Raw genomic sequence first — 24679 nt, forward strand, 5'->3', positions numbered from 1 at the left:
TTTTTTCCCTACATTTTATATTTTCTTCCACTGGCTGCACAGGTTGTTGATGGTGATGAGCTTGCATGCTGCTAGTTTTAATATTGCTATTGTTTACACAAAACTGTGTTTGACTCCAACAAAATGTTAAGCACATAGTCAAAGTCATCTCCAGAAAAGCAATACACTAATGGCTTGTCAATAAACATGTCCTATGAGCCCATCTGGGTCTGCACAGATGTGTATTGCTGTCTCAGAACTGACATTGACTATGTGTTTAACTCTTTTGCAAGAGGCTAACACACTTCTCTGCAAGCACTAGTGCAATAATAAAATGCCCAGCAAACTGTCACATTTGATGTCCCTTTAAATAGGGTTTTCTTTAGAATATTTTGCATTAAAAGTTTAACATGATTTGTTTTTGTTATACATAATAGAAATTGTATGGCCATTTGAGTCAAGTGAATATTGATTTTTGGTGTAGCTTCCATTACAACAAATATTGCAATTGGTGTGTGTATTTGTGTATCTCCATAAAAGGGAAAATGTAATTTTACATCTAATATTTATTTTTAGTTGTCCTAAATAATAATAAAAAAAAGTCCTCATTTTTTCCACTTTTTTCTAGGGGGGGTGGGGGGGGTGGGGGGGGCGCTTCAGGTTTTTGTGCCTACAGGCACCTGAGATGTAAATCCGGCCCTGTATACACACACACACATTAATATCTATATAGTTACATAATTAAATTTATTTCAAAACTAACTTTCAGTCTGCAACGAGTACCCAAACTGTAATAAATAAAGTGCAATATTTGTTATACTCACTGAATGCACACAAATGTAATTAAATAATTTGGTGTAATCCACCTTAATAGAACAAAACTGGCCGTGGAAGATAGGGGAGGGACCTGTAACAGAATACTGGTGCATGAGAGAAGGATACAGGAACTGCTGGGAATACAGACAGTGTTACTACACCTGCATATATGACTGTCTGCAGGCTCGCTGTGTGCTCAGTAAGGAGTCTAATGGTGACATCAGCGGACCTGGATGTTAAGCAATGGGTGACACATGATTTTGGATTTATCAGTTGTTACATTTTATATACAACATCTCATTGTTACGGATTATAAAATCTTGGAATTTGTGGTTTTTAACCCTGCTGCAAGGACAGCTAATCGGATCTCTTCTACAGAGATCAAGAGCAGGACCTTACTTTCAACTCATTCCTTATTGGTCAGGATGGACCCAGTTACAAAGTGGACCCCAACTCAAGTAGTGGACTGGATGAAAGGTAAATAATGTCTGCAGTCTGCCTATTGTTAGTCTAGTAGTGGTGTCTAAACCATCTTCAGAACAGATCACATAACTAATAATAGATCACATAACAACTAATTAGCAGCAGAGCAGATGCACCCACTTTTTGGTAATGTGCTTCACCCATATTTAATGGTGTTTTTATCCTTTGCCATCATTAGTTTAGTCACTGTAATTGTTTTCAACACTGGGGACTGTTGTGTCACCCCAGTCTATCATTAGATAGGCTGTTTAAATAACACAAGCAAAGAAGCATATGTTATACAATATATCATCTTTATTATTTTCTTTTCATGCCCCAATGTGCATTGATTATATATATATATATATATATATATAGTCCTTCATGAATTTAGTGTTTGACATTGACACATTTGGATTTTTACACTAATAATTCTAAGAACTCTGCATTGAGTAGAAAAACTAAAATTACTAAGGATGGAGTGACTTAACTTAGTAGAGTTCTGAGTTTTTACGTGAAGTCACAAACTGTGGGTACCTTTATTGTCTATGCAGTTTATACTCTAGTAGGGAAACTAAGGCTATTCATGTTCCTCAACCTGTTGATATGGGGGAATGGCCTCTGTCACATCAATAGTATTAAAGAGGAGCAACTGTTTTCTGCAAAAAGTATTATTATATTATTCATAAACTGTGAATGTCTGTCTAGATGTAACAGTTGATGTTCATCTAGTAACTTTTGTATTTATTTAGGCATATACAATGGAAATGAAAAAAAAAAAAAAAGTTACTTGATGTACTAAACCTGAAAAATAATGAGGACTTGTGTTATTAAGTAACCTCCCTTTTCAACCCAGTTTCAAAATAAACACACACCAAATAGGAAATTTGGCAGTTTTACAGTGCTGTGTCTTAACTTGTCTACTCAAGCTCCTATAGCCAGCTGCTAGAGCTCCCTATTAAAGTTACTGTCTAATGCTATAATTCTGCCGAATTTTCTTCCAGTTTTCTTATAGTTTAGCTTTTTTGAATTGGTGCATTCATTAACCATTTCTTGGAAAAGGGCCCTTACAGTGGTATAGACCTTTCCAGGTATAAAAGTGTTACATTTTCCATTGGAAACTTTGGAAGCTAATGTCCATATGACACAGAAAAATACATTTTTATACCTGAGTCTACATTTTCCATGATTACTTGAATGATGTTTTTAATGGCTAAGTCAGGAAACAATATTCCAGTTGAAATAATTGTTACAGAATGTTTTTATCTTTAAATATATTTTAAGGGAGAACTTTGAAGGGGAAAAAAAATATATATACCTATAACGTTTCAACTAGAATAGAATATACCTAAAATCAGCCATTTTGTTTATAAGATGCCAATTTTCTTTCAAATCTCTTGCCAATTTCTGCTGTTGCAATATGTATATTATGGTATTTTGAGTGCATTGTGCATGTGTGTAATAATGTAATATTAAATAACAACAAAGTGTAACAGAAATTCAGTCTGTTTCTGTTGAGTATGAAAAGGGTCTTATGTCTGCACTTAGTTGACTTATAATTTGCTGTTATTTTTGTGTGTTGACACTAACAATATAATGCTACATTCTTGCCAACTAGTAAGCTGCTGATTCAATGTAGTATATGAGACTAGTGGTTTTGTATGCATTTGCCTTCATAGTGACTATAAAATTGGAGCCTAAGCTTTCATAACCTCTTGGGTCTGTGATATTAGAAAATCTGGAAGCAGTATATCCATGTACATTTCTAGCTAGTAGATTCTTGTGGGAACATTTTTGTAGTTTTCTTCGCTCCTGTTGTGTACATTTGGCAGCTGTCACTACAATGACACATGGTGCGGACTGTGCATAAACAATCTTTTACAATCTTAAATGACATGGGCTGTCTAGTGTTAAGCACTTGTGCCCCCCAGCAAACTCTAAATCTCATATTACCAATCCAGTAGTTTTAAAGGGACTGTCTAGGAAGAAATTCTGTAGCATTTATATTGCTGCATTTATAAACTAAGGCTGTATATACATACCACTAGGCAAATGTGCTATGTATACAATCACATATATGAGAAAAGCTGCTAGAATATACATTGGTTTGATACCCGATTTAAAAAAAATATATATTTTTTTTTTTCTTCAGCCAAGAGGTTACATTTTCATTTTGATTATTTGTTGGCGAGTAAATCAAGCAAGGGTTCAATACTTTTTTTCCCCTTCTATCCTATGAAAATATATGGCTCAATAAATGTCTTAAGCCATATCCAACTTATACTGTTTGCATAAAGTACTTAAAATTGAATATGAATTGTAATTTTAAGTTCAGATTTTGCACTATCCTCAACTGGCTTCTGGCAATAGCTGTCACATTCTATTTTAGGAACTTATAAGAACTGGAAAAAACTTTTGAAACAATGCAGACATTGTTCTGTTTAACCAGACTGTGTCAAAGAACATTGTTTTGGTTTGGTTTTTTTTGCTTGAATCTAAGCAAAATTATGAATATTCAGAAATGGCTACAAATTATTACCATCATATGCTTATGTTATATAAAAAATATTTTATTTCCCTTTAATAATCTGATAATGAGGTCCAGATTGTATTGTGGAATGTGCATAAAAGGAAATATTTACAAGGAAAGCTGCTGACAGTCATAAAATAAGCTCCTCACCAATAAAATGCTTCAGATAATTATAACAGTGTACCATTTTTTTGCTGACCTATAAATATTATTTAAGTGTTGCATTCCAGGATTATGGCTATATGACCTCACAACTTCTGAATGTGTGTTTTTCCTTAATACTTAAGATACTTTTTTTAGGGACTCGATTTAAAATAGATGTTTAGTGAAAACATCTCATTTGTATTGGCATGTTTTTTGTTTTTTTAATATCTGGACTTACTGCCATATTTTTAATGAATATTAAATTTTCAAAGGGCTGATGGATCTGTAGAGATCTAAGATCTAATGTTTCATCTTATGCTACAAATTCATGTTGTCAGCATTTTAACAAGATCTATAGAATGAGACAGAAATACTCTATAGGGCTCCATTTATCAAGCGAGGGTGGACAGGGGCAGACATATGGGCCCCTGCCCACCCCAGCTCGCCTCTTGTGAGCAGCAATCCACTGCCGGAATTTACCATTGCAAGCGAGCGCTATTTTCACTCTTGTGCAACACCGCCCCCTGCCCACGCACAGCCAATCATGCGCGGGCAGGAGCTGTCAATCACCCTGATCAGGCGAGACCGGAGAGATTGAAATTCTCCACCTAATATGTGGAGAAGAGGGTAGGAAGCAGCGGTCTATATGGGCTAAATTTATCAAGCTGTTCGCCCGTCTACGACTGCAGGTTCTCACAAGAGAACTTGCAGTCAGTATATATCAAGCAGCGGTCATCAAACCGTAAAGATTGACAGCTCCTGCCCTTGCGTGATTGGCTTGCGCGGGCAGGGGGCGGTGTTGCACCAGAGAGCAAAATAGTGCTCTTGTGCACTGCTGAATTCCTGCAGCCTATTGCTGCCCTCCAAAAGGTGAGCTGCGGCAGACAGGGGTGCATATGTACGCCCCTGTCTGCCCTAGCTGATAAATTGAGCCCATAGTATCTTCTTCTTTGCCAGGTATCACCTCTTAGTAAACACAGACTGAAACTTTTGGAAAGTGAACTATCAATTTACAGACCTTCTAATTTACTTTAGTACCATTTCTGTTAGTGGACTAATTTACCTCTCTTAATAATTCTATTTTTTTTTTTTTAGAATTGCAAAATTATTGTGAATTCTACATTGTTTCTGACATAGATCTGCTCACAACTGCATGGAAACAAAAGGCTAAACTGTGATTTTTAAGGGACATTAAAAGCAAAAAGATTCTATCATGGATATGAAAGAGATCCATTTATGTATATTTATTTATTTTTATGTTTGTATGAAATATGGATGCAATAATATTCCCATTATTTGAAACCAACAGGAAATCTTCAACTAAATGTAGCCACCAATCAGCAAGCATTACCCAGGGTCCTGAGCTAAAAATGGACTGGTTCTTAAGCTTACATTCCTGCTTTATCAAATAAAGATACCAAAGGAACAAAGAAAAAATGTTAATAGGAGTAAATTAGAAAAATGCTTAAAAATTGCATGCTCTGTCGGAATCAAGAAAGAAAAAAAAAATAGTTTTCATATCCCTATAAGCTATCATAGCTTACATTCCTTCCTTCAGAAAACATTTTTCTCACCAGAATGGGTCACCTCTTACCTACTGTCCTGTGAATCTGTTTAAGCTACAGTCCAGCACATTTCTGTATTCTATCCTCTCTCTTATATAACAAAACTCATGTTTCCTGAGGCTTAAATGTGATACTTCAGTACACTTTAAAATCAGATTGTAAAAATCACATACACCCATATTTACTAATGCATGATTATTGTGTTTCAGTAACCAAGATGCTCTCTCAATCTATCATGCATTTTTCTTTGAAATCTTCAGGACTTTTATTTTACCCTTATATTATTATTATACATAGCCAAGATTATTTATATTAAAGGGAAATTAAACACTGTATTTCATGCACCTCCCTCTAATTATGGGTGCTGCCATTTTGGAACCTAGGTTACCCTGCAGATATCTAAAGCAGAGTTTCTCCACATGTGCACACAGGTCAGCACTGGAATGCTAGTTGGATGCGTGGGATAATATATATATATATATATATATATATATATATATATATATATATATATATATATATATATATATATATATATATATATATATATATATATATACACACACACACACACATACATATGGCCGGCTCTAAGATTCCTATACGTACCAGGCCTCTGATAATGCTGTAAAAAGTCTAGCCTAGGGGTGGCAAATCATACAAAAGAAACAAATATATAATAATGAGTACAGTAGAATGTTGTTTAAAACAACCCGCTCTATCTGAATCATGAAAGTTTTATTTTGACTTTACTGCACCTTTAATTGAATTACATATGGCATTACATTGAACAAACATATTCACACATATAATTTGAGTCCTACTAGAGAATACAAATGAAAGATATGCAGATGATAGGAGCAATCATCTTCAAACACCCAATGCTGTATGATTGTATCATGTGATTAGCTGCATGTTGTGTTGCAGATGGAGAGTGGTAGATGATTAATATGAAATCACAGACTTCACTGTAAAATCCCAATCCAAGTGAATGTGCTGCAAAATAACAGTGATTCAAACAAAAACATTATAGGGCTATATTATGTCCCTTTGGTTCTAGACTAACTAAAACCGCCCCCATAAGACCAATATCACACTCATCACTTATTCACTGATCTTGTGTATTAGTCGTCTGTTTTATTGCTACAAATTCCCTTTTGACAGCAACAAGGAATGCAGATTTTTTTTATTTACAGGCAAAGTTCAATAAAGTCCTTGTTGCTTCTATGAAAATGTTTGTAAAACAGACGAGCTCTCTTATTTTCATTTTGTGCAAGAATTAAATGGATATGCAATAATCCACTAGCTGTGTTAAAAAAAAAAATAAAAAAAAAAAAAAGAAGAGTAGACTCCTTGTATATTATGTGAGCATAAAGTGACATCAGTGTTCTCTACAGACTTTCAGGAAAAGTAGGCATTTTATAAGTGCTTTATGTGTACTGCTTTTACTAGAGATGTTGGTCTGAAAAATATGTTGCTTGTTGCCTCCTGAGATTATTAAAGGGATAGTAAACCCCAACATTTTCTTTTATGATTCAGATAGAACATACAATTTTAAACAGTTTTTCAATTTAATTCTATTATCAAATTTTCTTCATTCTCTTGTTATTCATTGCACTACTGACAGGAAGCTGAAAATATCTATTTAGCCAATCACACGAGACAAATGTGTGCAAGAACCAATTAGCAGCAGCTCCCACTAGCGTATGATATGTGCATATTCATTTTTTAACAAGGACATTTTTTAACGAAGCACATTTGAAAATGGAAGTGAATTTAAAAAAAAAAGTGTCTTAAAATTACATGCTCTATCTGAATCATGCAAGTTTAATTTCGACTTTCCAATCCCTTTAACACGGAGTATTGTTTGGGTGATAATGCACATGTGCAGTTATGTTAGTGCTGAGAAATACAGGGAGCTATGGCTATATACATCTAGTGTGTGTGTATATATATATATATATAAAAGTCAGATATTGGGTAATCCTAGGTAAAACGGACATTACTCAAACGGCTGTGGGTAAAGCCCTATGTATGATCATAAATCCTGTCGGAGTGCGGAGTCACTTGGGGTGGATGACAAAATCGACGAGGCACCTTCCTTGAACCCCCCAGGCAGAGGCAAAATAAATGGTGTAGATTGGGGAATTACAGTATATCGGGCTTTACCCACAGCCGCTAAGATTACGCGGTTTTCTTACTTTACCCGTAACAAACATATTTAGTATGTGACACAGCGCCAATCTTTCTGTTGAAAAACAAAGGCTAAAGCAGACTTTTTTTTTTTTTCTCTCATCAAAATTGACATTTCAAAGTGTTTTTTTTTTTTTTGGTATGCTGGGTCTGTATGGCACTAGTAGTATACTTTTCACTTCCATGTCCCTTTAACATATATTTAGTTAACCCTGAACACAGTATTAATCACCTGTACTTGACAGTTCTGTATAATGTTGACATGCTCGCTCTTTGCTTTTACACATGTTAATCAGCAGTCTTGACATAGTGTGTACATGCATTGGCTGCAAATGTAAAGGCTATGACCCGAAATAATTTCAACATTTGTTGTATGCCACATGCTAGCTGTCAGCAGTAAAAGGAATACTAGCTGAAACCCAAAGTGTTACTTCATTCTCTTGGTATCCTTTATTAAAAGGAGCACAGCACTACTGGGAGCTAGCTGAATACATTGGTAAGCCAATGATAAGAGGTATATATGTGCAGTTACCAATGAACAGCTAGCTTCCAGCTTCTGTTCTACATAGTTATGCTTTTAAACAAAGGATACCAAGACAATGAAGCAAATTGGATAATAGAAGTAAATTGGAAAATTGTATTCTCTATCAGAATCATGAAAAAAAATTGGCTTACATGTCCCTTTAAAAGGGACAGTCTACACCAGAATTTTTATTGTTTTAAAAGATAGATAATCCCTTTATTACCCATTCCCCAGTTTTGCATAACCAACAGTTATATTAATACGCTTTTAACCTCTGTGATTATCTTGTATCTAAGCCTCTGCAAACTGCCCCTTGATTTCACTTCTTTTAACAGACTTGCAGTTTAGCCAATCAGTGCCTGCTCCCAGATAACTTCACGTGCACGATTACAGTGTTATCTATATGAAATACATGAACTAACACCCTCTAGTGGTGAAAAACTGTTCAAATGCATTCTGAAAAGAGGTAGCCTTCAAGGTCTAAGAAATTAGCATATGAACCTCCTAGGTCAAGCTTTCAACTAAAAATACCAAGAGAACAAAGCAAAATTGGTGATAAAAGTAAATTGGAAAATTGTTTAAAATGACATGCTCTATCTGAATCATGAAAGTTTATTTTGGCCTAGACTGTCCCTTTAAGTTTTCACCTTATCTCACTGTCCTGCTGTTAACTACTGGGGACAGATATAAAATAGAATCTAAACAAAGCTGTGTTGGTTTCCACACAGCCTTGTTTGCACAAACAAACTGTTTTATTGCCTGGTTTATATATATATCTTAGAAATAGATAAATACAAAACTTATTGAAACATGGCGGAGCCCATTATTTTATAGAAACTAGAGTAGTTTATAGAAACTAAACCTTTACACTTAAATATTAAAACAACTAATGTAATGATAAAAATACATCTACTTACTATCCTAAGGCTAATTTGATCTCAATACATCATTATGTCTAGCATGTATTAAATTGTTTAATATCCTTTAAAAACACATTGATTTTGAGTATATATATATTTATGCAATTTGCAGCATTTTGAAAACCTAGGTCATATAATTTGCGTTTTGACTACTCTAGTAACCTTGGGTGAAATACAGTTTTTGTGTAAAAGGAAGGAGGTGTTTAAAGGCCTTTATGCTGTTAAAAAAAAAAAAAAAAAGTTTTATGGCCTTTCTAATTTACTCCTATTATCAAATTTTCTTCATTCTCTTGGTAACTTTATTTGAAATGCAAGAATATAAGTTTAGATGCCGGCCCATTTTTGGTGAACAACCTGGGTTGCCCTTGCTGATTGGTGGATAAATTCATCCACCAATAAAAAAGTGCTATCCAGAGTTCTGAAACCCCCCCCCAAAAAAAAAATGCTTAGATACCTTCTTTTTCAAATAAAGATAGCAAGAGAATGAAGAAAAATTGATAATAGGAGTAAATTAGAAAGTTGCTTAAAATTGCATGCTCTATCTGAATCACGAAAGAAAAAAAAAAACTGGGTTCAGTGTCCCTTTAATTCATTTTTTGGTTAAGCACTACTATCCACTTTAATTTAAAAAAAAATATATTATATTTTTTGGTTGACTGATGACCAGATTCCTATTAAAAAAAAAAAAAAAAAAAATAGTACAGAGTGTCCACAGCATTATGTCAACGCTATGCGTCTCCAAATCAAAAAGGTATTTTGTGACCAATTTGATTTGTCCGATGTAAACAAATTGAAATCTCACGCATGTAATCGCAAGATTTCAATGATGGGATCTGGTCGGGGGGCCTGGCTTCAGTACAGCCAACCAGCTAGGATGTTCCAACGGTGCTAAAGCCCAGCACCATTAGGATGGCATGGAATGTCCTAACGTCGGGAAAAGGTTAATGGCATGTGTGACAATTTGCTTTAGCTACAAAGAAAAAAAAAAAGCCTTCAAACGACATATGTAATATGCATTTACATAACACGCATTTTGTTTCCCCAAAGGTATCAGATATTAAACGGACATTTTCTCTTTCATGATTCAGATAAAACTGCATGCTCTAAGCAAGTTTCTAATTTACCCCTATTAAAAATTTTTCTTCGTTCTCTTGCCATCTTTATTTGAAAAAGCAGTAATGTAAGCATAGGAGCCAGCCCATTTTTGGTTCAGCACCTGGGTAGCGCCTCAATGTAGCCACCAATCAGCAAGAGCTAACCAGGTGCTGAACCAAAAATGGGCCCGCTCCTATGCTTACATTACTGATTTTTCAATTAAAGACAGCAAGAGAACAAAGAGAAAAAAATTATAATGGAGTAAATTAGAAAGTTGCTTAAAATTGCATGCTCTATCTGAATCATGAAATAAAAAAAATATGGGTTTTGTGTCCCTTTAATGTACAAAATATTTTACCTGTATCCAAACATTTTCTTACTTATCCGTAAATTTACTAGCATTTGACTGAGCCTGATTTACAGCGACACACCAGAAGTAAGGATTTATAACAGCGTGTGATTGATCAATCTCAATGCGTTTGCTGCATTTCCCCACTTAAGCATATAGTAGTAATGGTCTGCTACACCCAATAAAGCTTGATGAATCACCTATGTATATGTGTGAAAATTAGCAGAGGAGGAGGTATAAATGAATGCTGCCATTGTTATGTGAGATTATTGTTAGAGACATTATAGAGACCTGTTATATGTGACTTGTGCTTCATATGTACCCAGTGTTAGCCCCTTGTGTGAAAGCTAATGTGTGGTAATTAGGGTTGCCACCTCAGTCATGTTTTTCTGGACACTTATGAGTTACAGATGCACAATAGAACATGGCTGAGGTGGCAATCCTAGTAGTAATAGGTTAACATGACTGCAAAATAACAAACATCTGTTGAAACTGATGGCAGCAGCACGTTGAAACATAGGAGGTGACCTTTTTTTGCCCCGAATAGTGAATACATTGAACATGTATTTTCGTGTTTTATTTTTGGTATGTCAAATTCATTATAATTGATGCATTAGACCTGGGGTCTGAGGTAAATGCAAACATAATATTCTTCCTGCTTGGGAATAGCTATGCATCAAGTCTTGATTTCAAAGGAATACATAGTTTTGAGAAACTGAGTTAAAGGAATAGAGTAATGCAAACATTAGATGATGTAATTTGTTTACTTTTTTCCCACACAGGGGTTAAAAAGACATAAAACACTTTGAGAGTGTAACATAAATAGTTTAATTATGCATACTAAATCAACATTCATTATTTATGGCGTCTCCTTTTTCTGTAATTTAACTGAAAATTGTGAGTTTCTATAAAGTAATGGGTTCAGCGATGTTGAAACACGAGTTTACGTTATTTAAAGGGAAATTGTACATTAGATTTTAATTTGCATACATGTTTTGTAGATGATCCATTTATATAGCCCACACTTTTTTTTAAATGTATAGTTTTGCTTATTTTTAAATAACATTGGGCTGATTTTCAGACTCTTAACCAAGCACTAAAGTTTTAGAAATAGACTTGTCTACCTACTCTACTTTTTGCTTTCCAGCTCATTTCAGTGGGTGTCCCAGCCTAACCTTTTCAACAGTGCTAAACTGGAAGCTTCTAAGTAAGTTTTTAAATAGTTTTATGCTGGATTTTTATATTAGTATCTGTGCATATTATGCTTTATAGTAGTGTATATTAGATGCAGCTAAATTAAAAAAATTGGTGTACACTGTCCCTTTAAATATCTTCTGGTGAGGACAAATATGAAAGTATGCAATCATTGATCATTTAGATGATACCAATGCTAATTGGACTTTAAAATATGCTAAATTATCACTTAAAATGTATAGGAAAGTCAAAATTCACTTCTATTTTCAAATATGCTTTGTTCTGTTGGTATTCCTTGTTGAAAAACAATATGTACATATCCTTCACTAGTGGGAGCTAGCTGCTGATTGGTGCCTGCACACATTTGTCTCTTGTGATTGGCTAACTAGATGTGTTCATCTAGGTACTATTAGTACAATGCTGTTCCTTTAGCAAAGGATAAGAAGAGACTGATGCAAATATGATACTAGAAGTAAATTGAAAAGTTATTTAAAATTGTATGTCCTATCCACACCATGAAAGAAAAATGTGAGCTTTCCTGTCCCTTTAACGTCCCATACAACCCAAATTGTCCTCAGCAGACAAGATTATATAAGAGAAACAGGGGGGGGGGGATCAAAAATACTAATCTTTTACTTTCAATACCTTTTTATATTCTAGCAGTTATTTACTGTTTAATAGCCCTTTAAATACAGTCATATTCCTGCGTGTTTGCTAGAAACACTGCACAGCTCCTAAAGAGAGCACAGCCAGCGATTGGCAGGTCTTGTGACTGCAACGTTTGATTGGTTCACTGCAATGCTTGCAACTTCTGAGTGGGACATTATCTATGGGTTTAACCTCATCAGAGCATGTCATTTTTTTTGCATTTCAATGTCCCTTTAAAAAAAAAAAAAAAAAAGCTGTATGCCTCCTGGCAAATAGGTGTGTAGCAAAATAATTAACCCTTGTTTTTAATTGCTTTCAAATCCTATGTGTGCCTTGTATGTCAGGATGTTATAGTAACTGAGACTAAAATAATTACCATATTCATGTTGCAAAGGTAGTTTTCTTAAAAATCTGACTTTAGCCCCCCCCCCCCCCCCCCCAATTTGAGTTCACAGTGAGCATTTTATAGGCTTTCTTTAGAAGAAGCCAAAAGTCCAGTATTTCTTGCTTGGTTTATTAAAATGGATTACGGAAAATATGTGTTTGATAGTTATCTATGCAAGTATACATGATTTGTTATTTAATTCAATTTGTTTTACAAATTCAATTACAGGGATAGATAGATATACATACACACACACACATACATAGTGCAGGCCAATCGTATTCCAAAAGAGTTTGATAGACAATATTACTTTAAAAGCTAAAACTGTCAGGGACAAACTACTTGAAAAGTCTGCTCAGAATAGTTTATCTTATCTGCTTTGGGGCAGTCAGTTGATCACAGTTCCTGCTGGTTTAGTTTGTTGCTGGTTTAGGTTTTAAACCCTCCAGGATACACTACAACCTCTCTGGGAGGAAGTAGAACAACACAATTGTCAGGAAAAGTGGGCAAAAACTGATAATGAAAATAGTACTAAAGTAATAATGCAAATTTCTTTTTGTAATACTACAGATAATTAACATTTTAAAGGCAATTTTTTTTTTTAATTTAGCTTTTTCTGAAATTTAAATATACCTTCACAACTAAATAAAACAAAAAATAGAACTTAAAGGGACAGTATACACCAATTTTGATAGAACTGCATATAATAGATACTACTATAAATAATAATATGCACAGATACTGATATGAATATCTAGTATAAAACATTTTTAAAAACTTACTTAGACGCTCCCAGTTTAGCTCTGTTGATGAGGTTAGGCGATGAAACCCATTGAAAGATAGTGTTTTTCCAATGCATTTGTTAATGCAGCGTCTTCAAATAGTCTAAATTGACTCCCATGTCCATTTAATTGCTCTAATTAAGGGCTTGACATGTTAAAAATCTAGGAGCCAGTTAAAAAATGAATGTAGGAGGCAACATATTTTTTATTGACAGACAGATGTCTCAAATAGGTGAATTTGTCAGATAAAAAAGTGGTTTCACAAAATAGAGCAATTTATGTCTGTCTGTAGTTACAAAGAATGTGCCCATCCAAAGTACGCTAACTCTGGGTGTTAAAGGGACAGTCAACACCAAAATAGTTTTTGTTTAAAAAGATAGATAACGCCTTTACTACCCATTCCCCAACTTTGCACAACCAACATTGTTATATTAATATACTTTATAACATTTAAACTTTTAGATTTCTGCCTGTTTCTAAGCCACTACAGACCGCCGTTATCACATGCTTTTTATTTGCTTTTCACAAGAGATTGCTAATCCATGTGTTCCATATAGATAACATTGTGCTCACGCCCGTGGAGTTGTGGAGGACACAACATTAATTGGCTAAAATTCAAGTCAATAGATAATAAGCAAATAACCTTGTGATAAGGGGGCTGTCAGATAAAAGGTAATCACAGAGGTTTAAAGTGTATTAATATAACAATGTTGGTTATGCAAAACTGGGGAATGGATAATAAAGAGATTATCTTTCTTTTTAAACAATAACAATTTTGGAGTAGACTGTCCCTTTAATGATTTTCTTAGTTAACTAGATAAAACATTGTCCTTTGTCTTTATATTATTAGTAATACATACTATTATTATAATAATTCTTAGACCACATTACAAATAAAATGCTTTCTTACTTCAAAATAGGCCAATCTGCAAGCTGACTGACTTCAGCTTCACTGCATAACCTTTAGGCCAAGACATAAATCACAATTAATAGCCTGGTAGGAAATAACCTAAGACTGACCTCAAATATCCTGGTCAATTACTAGTTCCGAATCTTTAAATATAATCTCATATCACTTACGGGCATATACAGATAACTTTTTCTAGTTTATAATGTAGATCTTGTTTTAAAAGAACAGTAAACATCTTGAGAGTTCAATATAAAAAGTTGTTATGCATAAGAAAACCATTTCGCAATATACTTTCATTATTTATATTGCCCCCTTTTCATTTAGTTTAGCTCTCAAAATTGATGATTTTCTAATTCTCAGAATGGGAAATGCACACTGCAGACTTCTCAAGGCTAACATTGCTACATATCATTATATAACTGGCTGTAACATTCCGCATAATATAAATAGCATAATGGCCCAGGCTAGCCTTGTTATGTGCAGACCCGTGCGCAGATTGTCCTCTCCTAATAAGGCAAGTGGCGGGTAGAGTTTGGCTCATGAAAAACAGATGCAGCAAACAAGATGGCAATTGTTTTGAAAATGTTTAAACTTGACATATATGTTATTCTTTAGCAAGTCAACAGAACTTTGTTTCATGTCCCTTTAAACAAAAAGTTAAAGGGACATGAAACCCCAAAATTGTCTTTCATGATTTGGATAGGACATACACTTTTAAACAACTTTCCAATTTACTTCTATTATCAAATTTGCTTCATTCTCTTGTTATCCTTTGCTGAAGGAACATCATTGCACTACTGGCAGCTAGCTGAACACATCTAATTAGCCAATCACAAGAGAAAAATGTGTGCAGGCACTAATCAGCAGCTAGCTAGTCTATGATATGTGCATATTCCTTTTCAACAAGGGATACCAAGAGAACGAAGCACATTTGAAAATAGAAGTGAATTTAAAAGTGTCTTAAAAGGAAATGCTCTATCTGAATTTTGACTTTCCTATCCCTTTAATAGTATTGACGTTAACTAAAAAAAAATGCAGCTAGTGAGTATTATGTTGAAAAAGTTGGCAAGAATGGAAGATCAATTTAATAAATGGTTTCATATAACTGCAAGTTCAAAGATACTGATACAATAAGGTTTTTTTCCTTTATGATTCAGAGAGAGCATACAAGTGTAAATAAACACGTTTCTAATGTACTTCTATGATCAAATTGCTTCCATGTCTTTGTATTGTTTGTTGAAAAGGCAGCAATGCACTACTGGGAGCTAGCTGAACATATCAGTTGAGCCTATTACAATGTATGCAGCCACCAATCAGCAGCTAGCTCCCAATAGGTATGTGTATTCAGAGGATTCGGATTCTTCTGAATGCTGAAGTAGGCGGAAGTTTGCAGCATTTTGCTCTTTTTGGAGCAATATGAAAGTGCAACACATTAAGATCTGTGCAAATCCAGATCTTAGTGTGTTGACCTTTCAAAAGAACAAATCCGTCTCTGAAAAAAAGCCGAACACTGCGAGCAGCCGCCTTCTTCCGCATTCAGAGGCATCCAAAACCTCCAAATGCACATACCTAATTTTCAACAAAGGATACAAAGTGAACAAAGCAAATTAGATAATAGGATTAAAATGGAATTTAAAATTGTATGATCTTAGATCTTACTGAAAAGTTTAAGAAAACATTTTGGATTTCACATTTTGTCAAATAAATATTTTTGATAAATTGCTGATTTTTAAGTCTTTGTACACAATTAAACCTTAAAGGGACATGAAACTCAATTTTTTTCCTTTCATGATTTAGAAAGAACATACAAATTTTAAACAAATTTCTAATTTACTTCTATTATTTAATTTGCTTCATTCTCTTGATATCATTTGCTGAAAAGCATATCTAGATAGGCTCAGTAGCTGCTGATTGGCGGCTGCACATAGATGCCTCATGTGATTGGCTCACCCATGTGCATTGCTATTTCTTCTACAAAGGATATATAAAGAATGAAGCAAACGAGATAGTAGACGTAAATTGGAATGTTGTTTAAAATTATATTTTCTATCTGAAGCATGAAAGAAAAAAATTTGGTTTAGTGTCCCTTTAAACCCAAATGTTAAAGTAAGGCATCATTTTTTTTTAGCAACATCCATAAAATTGTTGTATGGAAATAAAAGCAATGTTTAACATATTAACAAATATTTTAAATAACGAAAAACAAAACAAATGCACATCTCTATTTTGCACATGATACCTTTACCTGTGATCATCTGAACCACAATATAGATGTACAAATATTTTATATATTTATATATGATGTATATATAGTATATATAAGCATCTAACCATCAAAACCATCAAAAATGTGTACAAAAATGTCTTAAAGGGGCAGTAAACCTAGAAAATAATGTTATATAATTCTGCACATAGTGCAGAATTATATAACATTATCTTAGCCAAACTTTATGCAACATAATATTGCTGGTGAAATTTGATTAAAGAGGGTTTTTCAGACCGCCGCTCTTGCTCTACTGAGCGGGTCTGGTTTTCCTCCTGAGCGCATCTGGGCAGCTGTCTAGTCACAGCCCGGCCCAATCGTGTCATTACAATGCAGCTCGCTCCCGCTATCAGACAGAGCAGGAGCTAGCTGCATTCAGTGTAATGGCGCGATCGGGCCGGGCTGTGACTAGACAGCTGCCCAGATGCGCTCAGGGGGGAAACCAGACCCGCTCAGTAGAGCAAGAGCGGCGGTCTGAAAAACCCTCTTTTTTTAATCAAATTTCACCGGCAATATTATGTTGAATAAAGTTTGGCTAAGATAATGTTATATAATTCTGCACTATGTGCAGAATTATGTAACATTATTTTCTAGGTTTACTGCCCCTTTAAATATTTAAAACAGTTCTTGAGAATATAAATTGAAGTAGCTGGTGAAAGAAAATGCTGCTCCAACAATAGCATTCACTGCTTCACAATCAATTGCTTGTGCACCCATGGATAGACACTACTATAAAGAATATTATGCACAGATTCTGCTATAAAAATCCAGTATAAAACCTTTTTAAAACTTACTTAGAAGCTCCCAATTTAGCACTGTTGATGAGTTTAGTCTGGAACACCCACTGAAAGGGGCTGATAGCAGACCCCCTCCCCTGCATATGAATAGACCAATTATAAAAACAGAATCAACGTGAACTTTGTATACATCCATATACATCTAAAACTCTGGGGCTTGGGTAGGAGTCTAAAAAGCAAAACTATATTTTTTTTCAAAAACACCCCAGATGGGCTATATAAATGAATGTTCTAAAACACATTTATGCAAAGAAAAATCTAATGTACAATGTCCATTTAAAGGACCAGTACATACAGTATATTTGCATAATTAACAAATGCATAATAAAATACAATACAATAGTACCTTAGTCTGAACTTCAAATGAGTAGTAGCATTTTTTCTGACAAATTTCAGATATGTCAATTTCCACTCCCCCTGTATCATGTGACAGCCATCAGCCAATCACAAATGCATATACGTACATTCTGTGAATTCTTTGCACATGCTCAGTAGGAGCTGGTCACTCAAAAAGTGTAAATATGAAAAGACTGCACATTCTGTTAATGGAAGAAAATTGGAAAGTTGTTAAAAATTGCTGCTCTCATGAAAGTTTAAATTTTGACTTGAGTGTCCCTTGTAGCAGCAAGCATTGCAGGGTTGCCCGCCAAACCTGCACTGCCGGGACTCTGAGGCTACATTCACAACTTCATAAATGGAGCCTAATGTATAACATTGCTTAATACAAATCCAACCCAAGGATAAATGCAGAATGCACTCCCAAGTCACTGTCTTTCTTGAAGAGCAGGAAATGCACAAGCTGCTGAGGTATATTACATAAATAGCTGGCAAAATAGATAACAAATGTAAATTGCAATCAATTTACCACAGAAGATCAAACATTTTCTGCTTTTGTTTAAAGGGACATTGTACAAAAGATTTTTCTTTGCATAAAAGTTTTGTAGATGCTAATTTTCAAACTCCTAACCAAGCCTCAAAGTATCAGATGTAGACTAACGTCTACAGATTACTGCTTTGCCCTGTTTGTGTAATGGGTCTTTTCATATTGGAGGGAAAAGAGGGGGGGGGGGGGTCCCAGCCTAACCTCATCAACAGTGCTGAACTGGGAGCTTCTAAGTACGTTTTTACAAGGTTTTATACTGGATTTTTATATCAGTATCTCTCTATGCATATTATAGTAGTGTCTATGACATGTAATTATATCAAAATCGGTGTATACTGTCCCTTTAATGCCTTCTTAGGGGTTATATGTCAGATTTCTGCTTTACTGTTCTGATTTAGTCAGAATGACACTTAGGGCTAGATTTATTAAAGCTGAGGCGTACAGGGGCGCGTATACGCGCCCCTGTACGCCTCAGCTCGCCTGTGGCGGGGCAAAATTACCCGCCTGCAGGTATTTGCCATTGCACAAGAGCGCAATTTTGTGCTCGCGTGCAATCCCTCCCCCTGCCCGCGCACAGCCAATCACGCGCTGGCAGGAGCTGTCAATCTCCTCAGTCTGACCAGACAGAGGAGATTGAATTTCGCCACCTTAGAGGTGGCGAAGAGGTTAGGAAAGCGGCGGTCTGGTGACCGCTGCTTGATAAATGACGGCGAACAAGTTCTTGTGAGAACTTGCAGCCGTAGGGCTTTAATAAATCTAGCCCCAAGTAGCTTGTTGCCTCATGTAATCCCTCTATACATTTTGGGCTACCGTTCGGTATAGGTACTGAGTGTAGCCTTCTAGGAACTTTTTACTGGATGTTCACATCCCTATTTCACACCACTCCTGACTAGGCTGACCATATTGCCGCTTTTAAAAAGGGACAGATATGAAAAATACATATGTCAGGGCTGTTTAAAGAAATGTTTTGAATAATGTTCCATTATAAGAACCCTGACATATGTATTTTTCATATGTGTCACTTTTTAAAGCGGCAATATGGTCAGCCTACTCCTGACCCCATATACAAGACATAGTGCTATTTTTTTTCTACCGTGTGTTATTTATTCAACGTATGATATTTTGTTTCTGTATCCAACTGTACACTATAACTTGAAGTTTTTTAAAAAAACATTTGCCAAATTGCTAGTGAAAAACAAATGCAGCAAACAATTGGTATTTTCAAAATGTTTGGACTTGGCTGATAAATTAAATGTCATGTAATTACAAGGTGTTTAAACAGAATATTAAAATTAATAATGCTGAAGCTAACTAAAAAATGTACCCAGCGGCTCAGGCTTGCCCTTTGGGCAGGGTGAGAGGGGCATCCACACTTTGGGGTCCAACACATTGTCATCAGGGGTGAGGGTATGAGAAGGTGCAGTGTACTTCTTTATTTAGTTTATGAAAAAGTGTTTATGGTATCAGGAGGAGGTGTAATGTATAGTGTTATTCCCTTAGTATCCATAATTTAAGGAGCAGCAAAGCACTACTGGGAGCTAGCTGAACACACTGGTGAGACAATGACAAGAGTCATATTTGTGCAATCACCAATCAATAGCTAGCTCCTGAGCCTATCTGGGCATGCTTTTCAACAAAGGATTCCTAAAGAACGAAGCAAATTAGATAACAATAGTACAATGGAAAGTTGTATAGAATTGCATACTTTATCTGAATCATGAAAGTTTAATTTTTACTTTACTGTTGCTTTAATTACCCTTATTTTTTTTATTTTAATAAATAAGTAGAACCATGTAGGTTTTGATAGCAGAACTAAGAAAGCAAAGAAAAAATATGATTCTGCACTTTGATTTGTCAACCATGCTACTGAAAAATCAATAAATCATTTTTTTTATTTGGCATTCTTAGTAAGTTTCTAATTGTGCCTTGTCAGGGGCCAAGCAAATACTAAGTAAAATAAAGTGCAAAGTGTACCGGGAAAAAATATGACTTGTGTGTACACAGAAAGATTAACAAATCAGAGATTTGCTTTTAATAGCAACACAGAGTCAAGAGACCATTATTTTTAATAAATCAGCATACCACTGCTCCTAGAATGATATGAAACCCACATTTTTTTCTTTCACGATTCAGATAGAGCATGCCATTTTAACCCCTTAAGGACCAGCGACGTACCCTGTATGTCGCTGGCCTTTTTTTGGGGACTTGATTGTTTTATAGCGCGGTCTTGCCACCAGCGTTGAGACTGCTCTATTCCACAAAGCCTGCTGGAGGGAGGGCATTAATAGCGTGTTGAATGTTTGGTAGGTTTAGACTGTCTAGCTGGTGGGGAATCTAGCACACCTGAAGTAAACTTTATCCCAAAGTTTAAAGAGTTATAGTTAGTTGTAGTAGGTGGCGCAAAACAAGTTGCTATTCCCAATGTGTCTTACTGTAAATATGTGTGATAATATGTGGGCTCAATATATGTTAATGTTTTGATGAGTCCTAATTTTATATTCTCTTTTGGAAAAAAATGGATGTCGAAACTATTTAAGAAATAAATATGATCCTTTATTTGATTATGGTAAATTTACCCAATAGTAGTGATGCTAAAAGTACAGTTAAACAAAAATTATTACAATTCCTTCAAAGTTTAAAAAATGACACCGGTGTCTCTATGTATAAAAATGTACATAATATATAAAAAATAATTTAAATTAAAATAATAACGTTGAAATCTTATAATTTATACAGTTTTGGGTTTATCACAAGTTGTAATTTCGAACAGAATGTTTTTAGATACAATTTTATAGTGGATAAAACAATAGTTGCTGTATAGTTCATATAGGATACTTTGTTTCAAGTTCAGCTGTGCAATTGAGATCTTATCTTAGGCAACTATATATCAAATGTAGAGGTATGTTGGTGCGATTTTTATCACACTATAATATAAGTATACAAATTAGTACCTTGAAGTGTATCTGTTTGATATCACTTTTGTGAGATAATTGCGGTTAAATAAACGCCGCTATGCCAGTGTTTTGATTAAGTTTCAAGATCAAGCTGGTGGCAGTTCTATATGAGCTGCTGGCGGTTAAATAAATGCCGCTTTGGTTTCCTCTTATTAGGTGGGCTTATCTGTTTGCTGCGAGAAAATTCACTTTTATATAAGTGTTTGGGTAGTTGTCGTGGCCACTCAGTTACCTTATCCTTTGTCGGTCAGTGACCGATCGCGCTCTTAAGGGTTTCTTGGTGGGATCTTTGTTGCGGTTAAGTGCTAACCGTTTGCTGATGTTTTTTAAGTATCTCCGGTTTTTCTATTCTGTGGCTTGTCTGTCGGTCAGTGACCGATCATGATGGTATGGTTGTTGGATAACCTCCTGATGTGGAATTTGTGCGTGCCTTTCCGGTCTGTTGTTCCCAGGTTTCTTAGATGTCGGTCAGTGACCGATCTGGGTGCTGAAATGTGGTTGTTGGGATAAGTAGAAAGTTTGTAGGATAAGTAGAAAAAGGATTTCTAGTTATCAATGTGATCTTTGCGGTTAAATATATGCCGCTCAGTGGGAACTTGAATATTTCAACTGGGTATAGCTGGTATTCACTTTGTCTTCTCAAATCCTGTGCAGGTGTGCTCTGGTATCAACATGTTTCGGCTGGACAGCCTTTTTCAAGCGTTGAGACTGCTCTATTCCACAAAGCCTGCTGGAGGGAGGGCATTAATAGCGTGTTCTTGCTAGACTTGTGCTGTTATGTCCTGAAAAAACCCTTAACGACCAGTGACATACAGGGTACATTGTGGTCATTAAGGGGTTAAGTAATTTTATTATTTACTCCTATTATCAATGTTTCTTCGTTCTCTTGGTATCTTTTTTTTAAAAAAAAAAGCAGGAATATAAGCTTAGAAACCGGCCCATTTTTGGTTCAGACCTGGGCAGCACTTGCTGATTTCCGGCTCACTGTATCTACCAATCAGCAAGTGCTACCCAGAGTTCTGGAGGAAAAAAAAATTGCCCAGCTCCTAAGCTTACATTCATGCCTTTTCAAATAAAGATACCAAGATATCGAAGAAACATTGATAATAGCCGTGGCCACATCCAACCCTCTGCACTAGCTTTTATGGCCCCTGAGAAAAACAAAACAGAACTAAGGACGTGTGCCATACTTTTTGTGACTCTAGGATAAGTGTGCTTTGGGGTAGCCCTCTGGAGAACAGAACAGCAGACAGAGGAAACCATAACCTGACGCTGTGCCACTGGATTTTTTTTTATTAATTTGTATAATATCCGTAAATGTATATGCAGCCCTTAAATATTGATCTGTGCCCCCCTTGTTAGAACGTTGTCCATTACTGTGTAAGAGGACAATATTATTTACACAAGATGCAATCAGATTCTTTAAATGTGTAAATAATTGAGGGATCTAGTTATTGCTGAATAGTGCAATATAGTGAGTACATATAGCAGTGCACAAACTCATTTATAGCCAACCCTTATTGGTCGCATTAAATTGGATAGACATATTCACCTGATACTCTGCAGTGCTCATACATTTTAAGCATATTAAAAAATATGGCTTTAATGCCCCTTTAATATTGTCCTGCATTTAACATTATTCTAAATATTTTGCACTACTATTCCTGTAATGGAGCCTGTTATAGTAGCAACTCCTTGTGTTTTGTAATTAATTAGATAAGAAATATAAGCAAATCTGTGTTAAAATAAACTCCCTGCCTTCAAAGATTTCTGTTTTCTGGCCACTTCTAGAAAACATTTGCTGATTACAAAGGTTAACCAACGATCAACTAGGGTCTCAAATATTAAGCCTTCTAGGATATGGAAGATCATTGGGCCAAGTGGCTGTTATCTTTTAGCAAATGTTTGTACCTTGTTTTCACTTGTTCAGATGAGAATAGTCTGGTATTTTAAGGCTGGACTGTAATTTAGGACAGAGTCAGACTGATATACTAAAGGACATTTTTCGTCTGTAGAAAACACGGGGCAAGATTACATATGCGGCACCGTATATATAATACCAAAACGGCGACGCCAGTTTTTACACGGTTTTGGTATTATATATATGGCACCGCATATAAATGCAGCACGTATCTTTCAACCGTTGCCCCTAATTTTTACTCCCATAAGCTAATATAGAACCGCGTCGCAAATCGGTATCACATATTCAGTGCAAGGACTGATGTGGCGAAAATTGAGAAATGTTACTCTATTTTCACCTCGCCACACATAGGCAGGCGCAGCAAGCCTTATGCTGAAAATGTGAGCACCGTATCTCCCGTAACTGCCTGAAAATATTAACAAACACCTAACACAATCTATCTACCTGTCAACCGCCAGCCCCCACCACAATAACTAATAAAATATATTAACCCCTAATCCGCCATTAACCCACATCACAATAAACCTAAAAAATATATTAACTCCTAATCCGCCATTAATCCACATCGCAAACTGCCTACTAAATGTATTAACCCCTAATCCGCTATTATTGCGTTGTGGATTTGGCGGATTAGGGGTTAATAGATTTATAAGGTTTGTTTTGATGTTGGTTAATGGCAGATTAGGGGCTAATAATTTTAATAGGTACTTTGCGTTCTGGGGGGTTGGCGGATTAGGGGTTAATACATTTATTAGGTAGATTGCGATGTGGGTGAATGGTTGATTAGGGGTTAATACATTTATTAGTAGTTTGCGATGTTGGGGTTAATTTAAGTTATTATTAGTTCCGATATGGGGGTGATTGCGGATATAGGGGTTTTGACGTGTCAGGTTTATTTTTGAGAGGCGTGTTAAACTTTTACAGGAGATTTAACTTTTTTTTCTCTTAGGCGCCGGCAGTTTCTAGCATGCCGTAAATCACTGGCGACTCCAGAAATTTGTATTTACGCACATTTCTGGACATCGCTAGTTTATCCAACTTACGGCACTTTGTGAACTGCCAGCGCCGTATATGTGATTCCCTGATGTGTGAGGGGAAATTTCGTGCGACACGGGTTTCAGCTGAAGCCTGGGCCGCATATGTAATCTCGCTCATAGTGAGCAATAGAGAATCTGCCATAGCTGAGTGAGTACTATCACAATAAACATACATTTTTTCCACTTAGGTAATTGATAGCTGTATGTATTTCTTTTTATATTTGTGCTTCAAATGATATACTCTCCCATAAAATGTAAATTACAGAAAATTTGTCTTCATTGGTGCTTATGGTACCTTAGGATTGTTAGCCCTGCGTGTTTTGCATTTA

General features: G+C 35.5%; 1 protein-coding gene across 1 annotated transcript in view; it reads left to right on the plus strand.

The window, feature by feature from the left end:
- The first annotated feature begins 944 nt into the window (after positions 1-944).
- CNKSR3 (CNKSR family member 3) overlaps positions 945-24679 on the plus strand; it is a 148842-nt gene continuing 125107 nt past the window's right edge. The window contains exon 1 of the mRNA XM_053710983.1: positions 945-1272. Within this exon, the coding sequence (XP_053566958.1) occupies positions 1050-1272 (223 nt within the window). The 5' untranslated portion in view covers positions 945-1049. The remainder of the gene's footprint in view (positions 1273-24679) is intronic.

The sequence above is a fragment of the Bombina bombina genome, chromosome 4, assembly GCF_027579735.1.
Source record: "Bombina bombina isolate aBomBom1 chromosome 4, aBomBom1.pri, whole genome shotgun sequence".
Classification (NCBI taxonomy): Eukaryota; Metazoa; Chordata; class Amphibia; order Anura; family Bombinatoridae; genus Bombina; species Bombina bombina.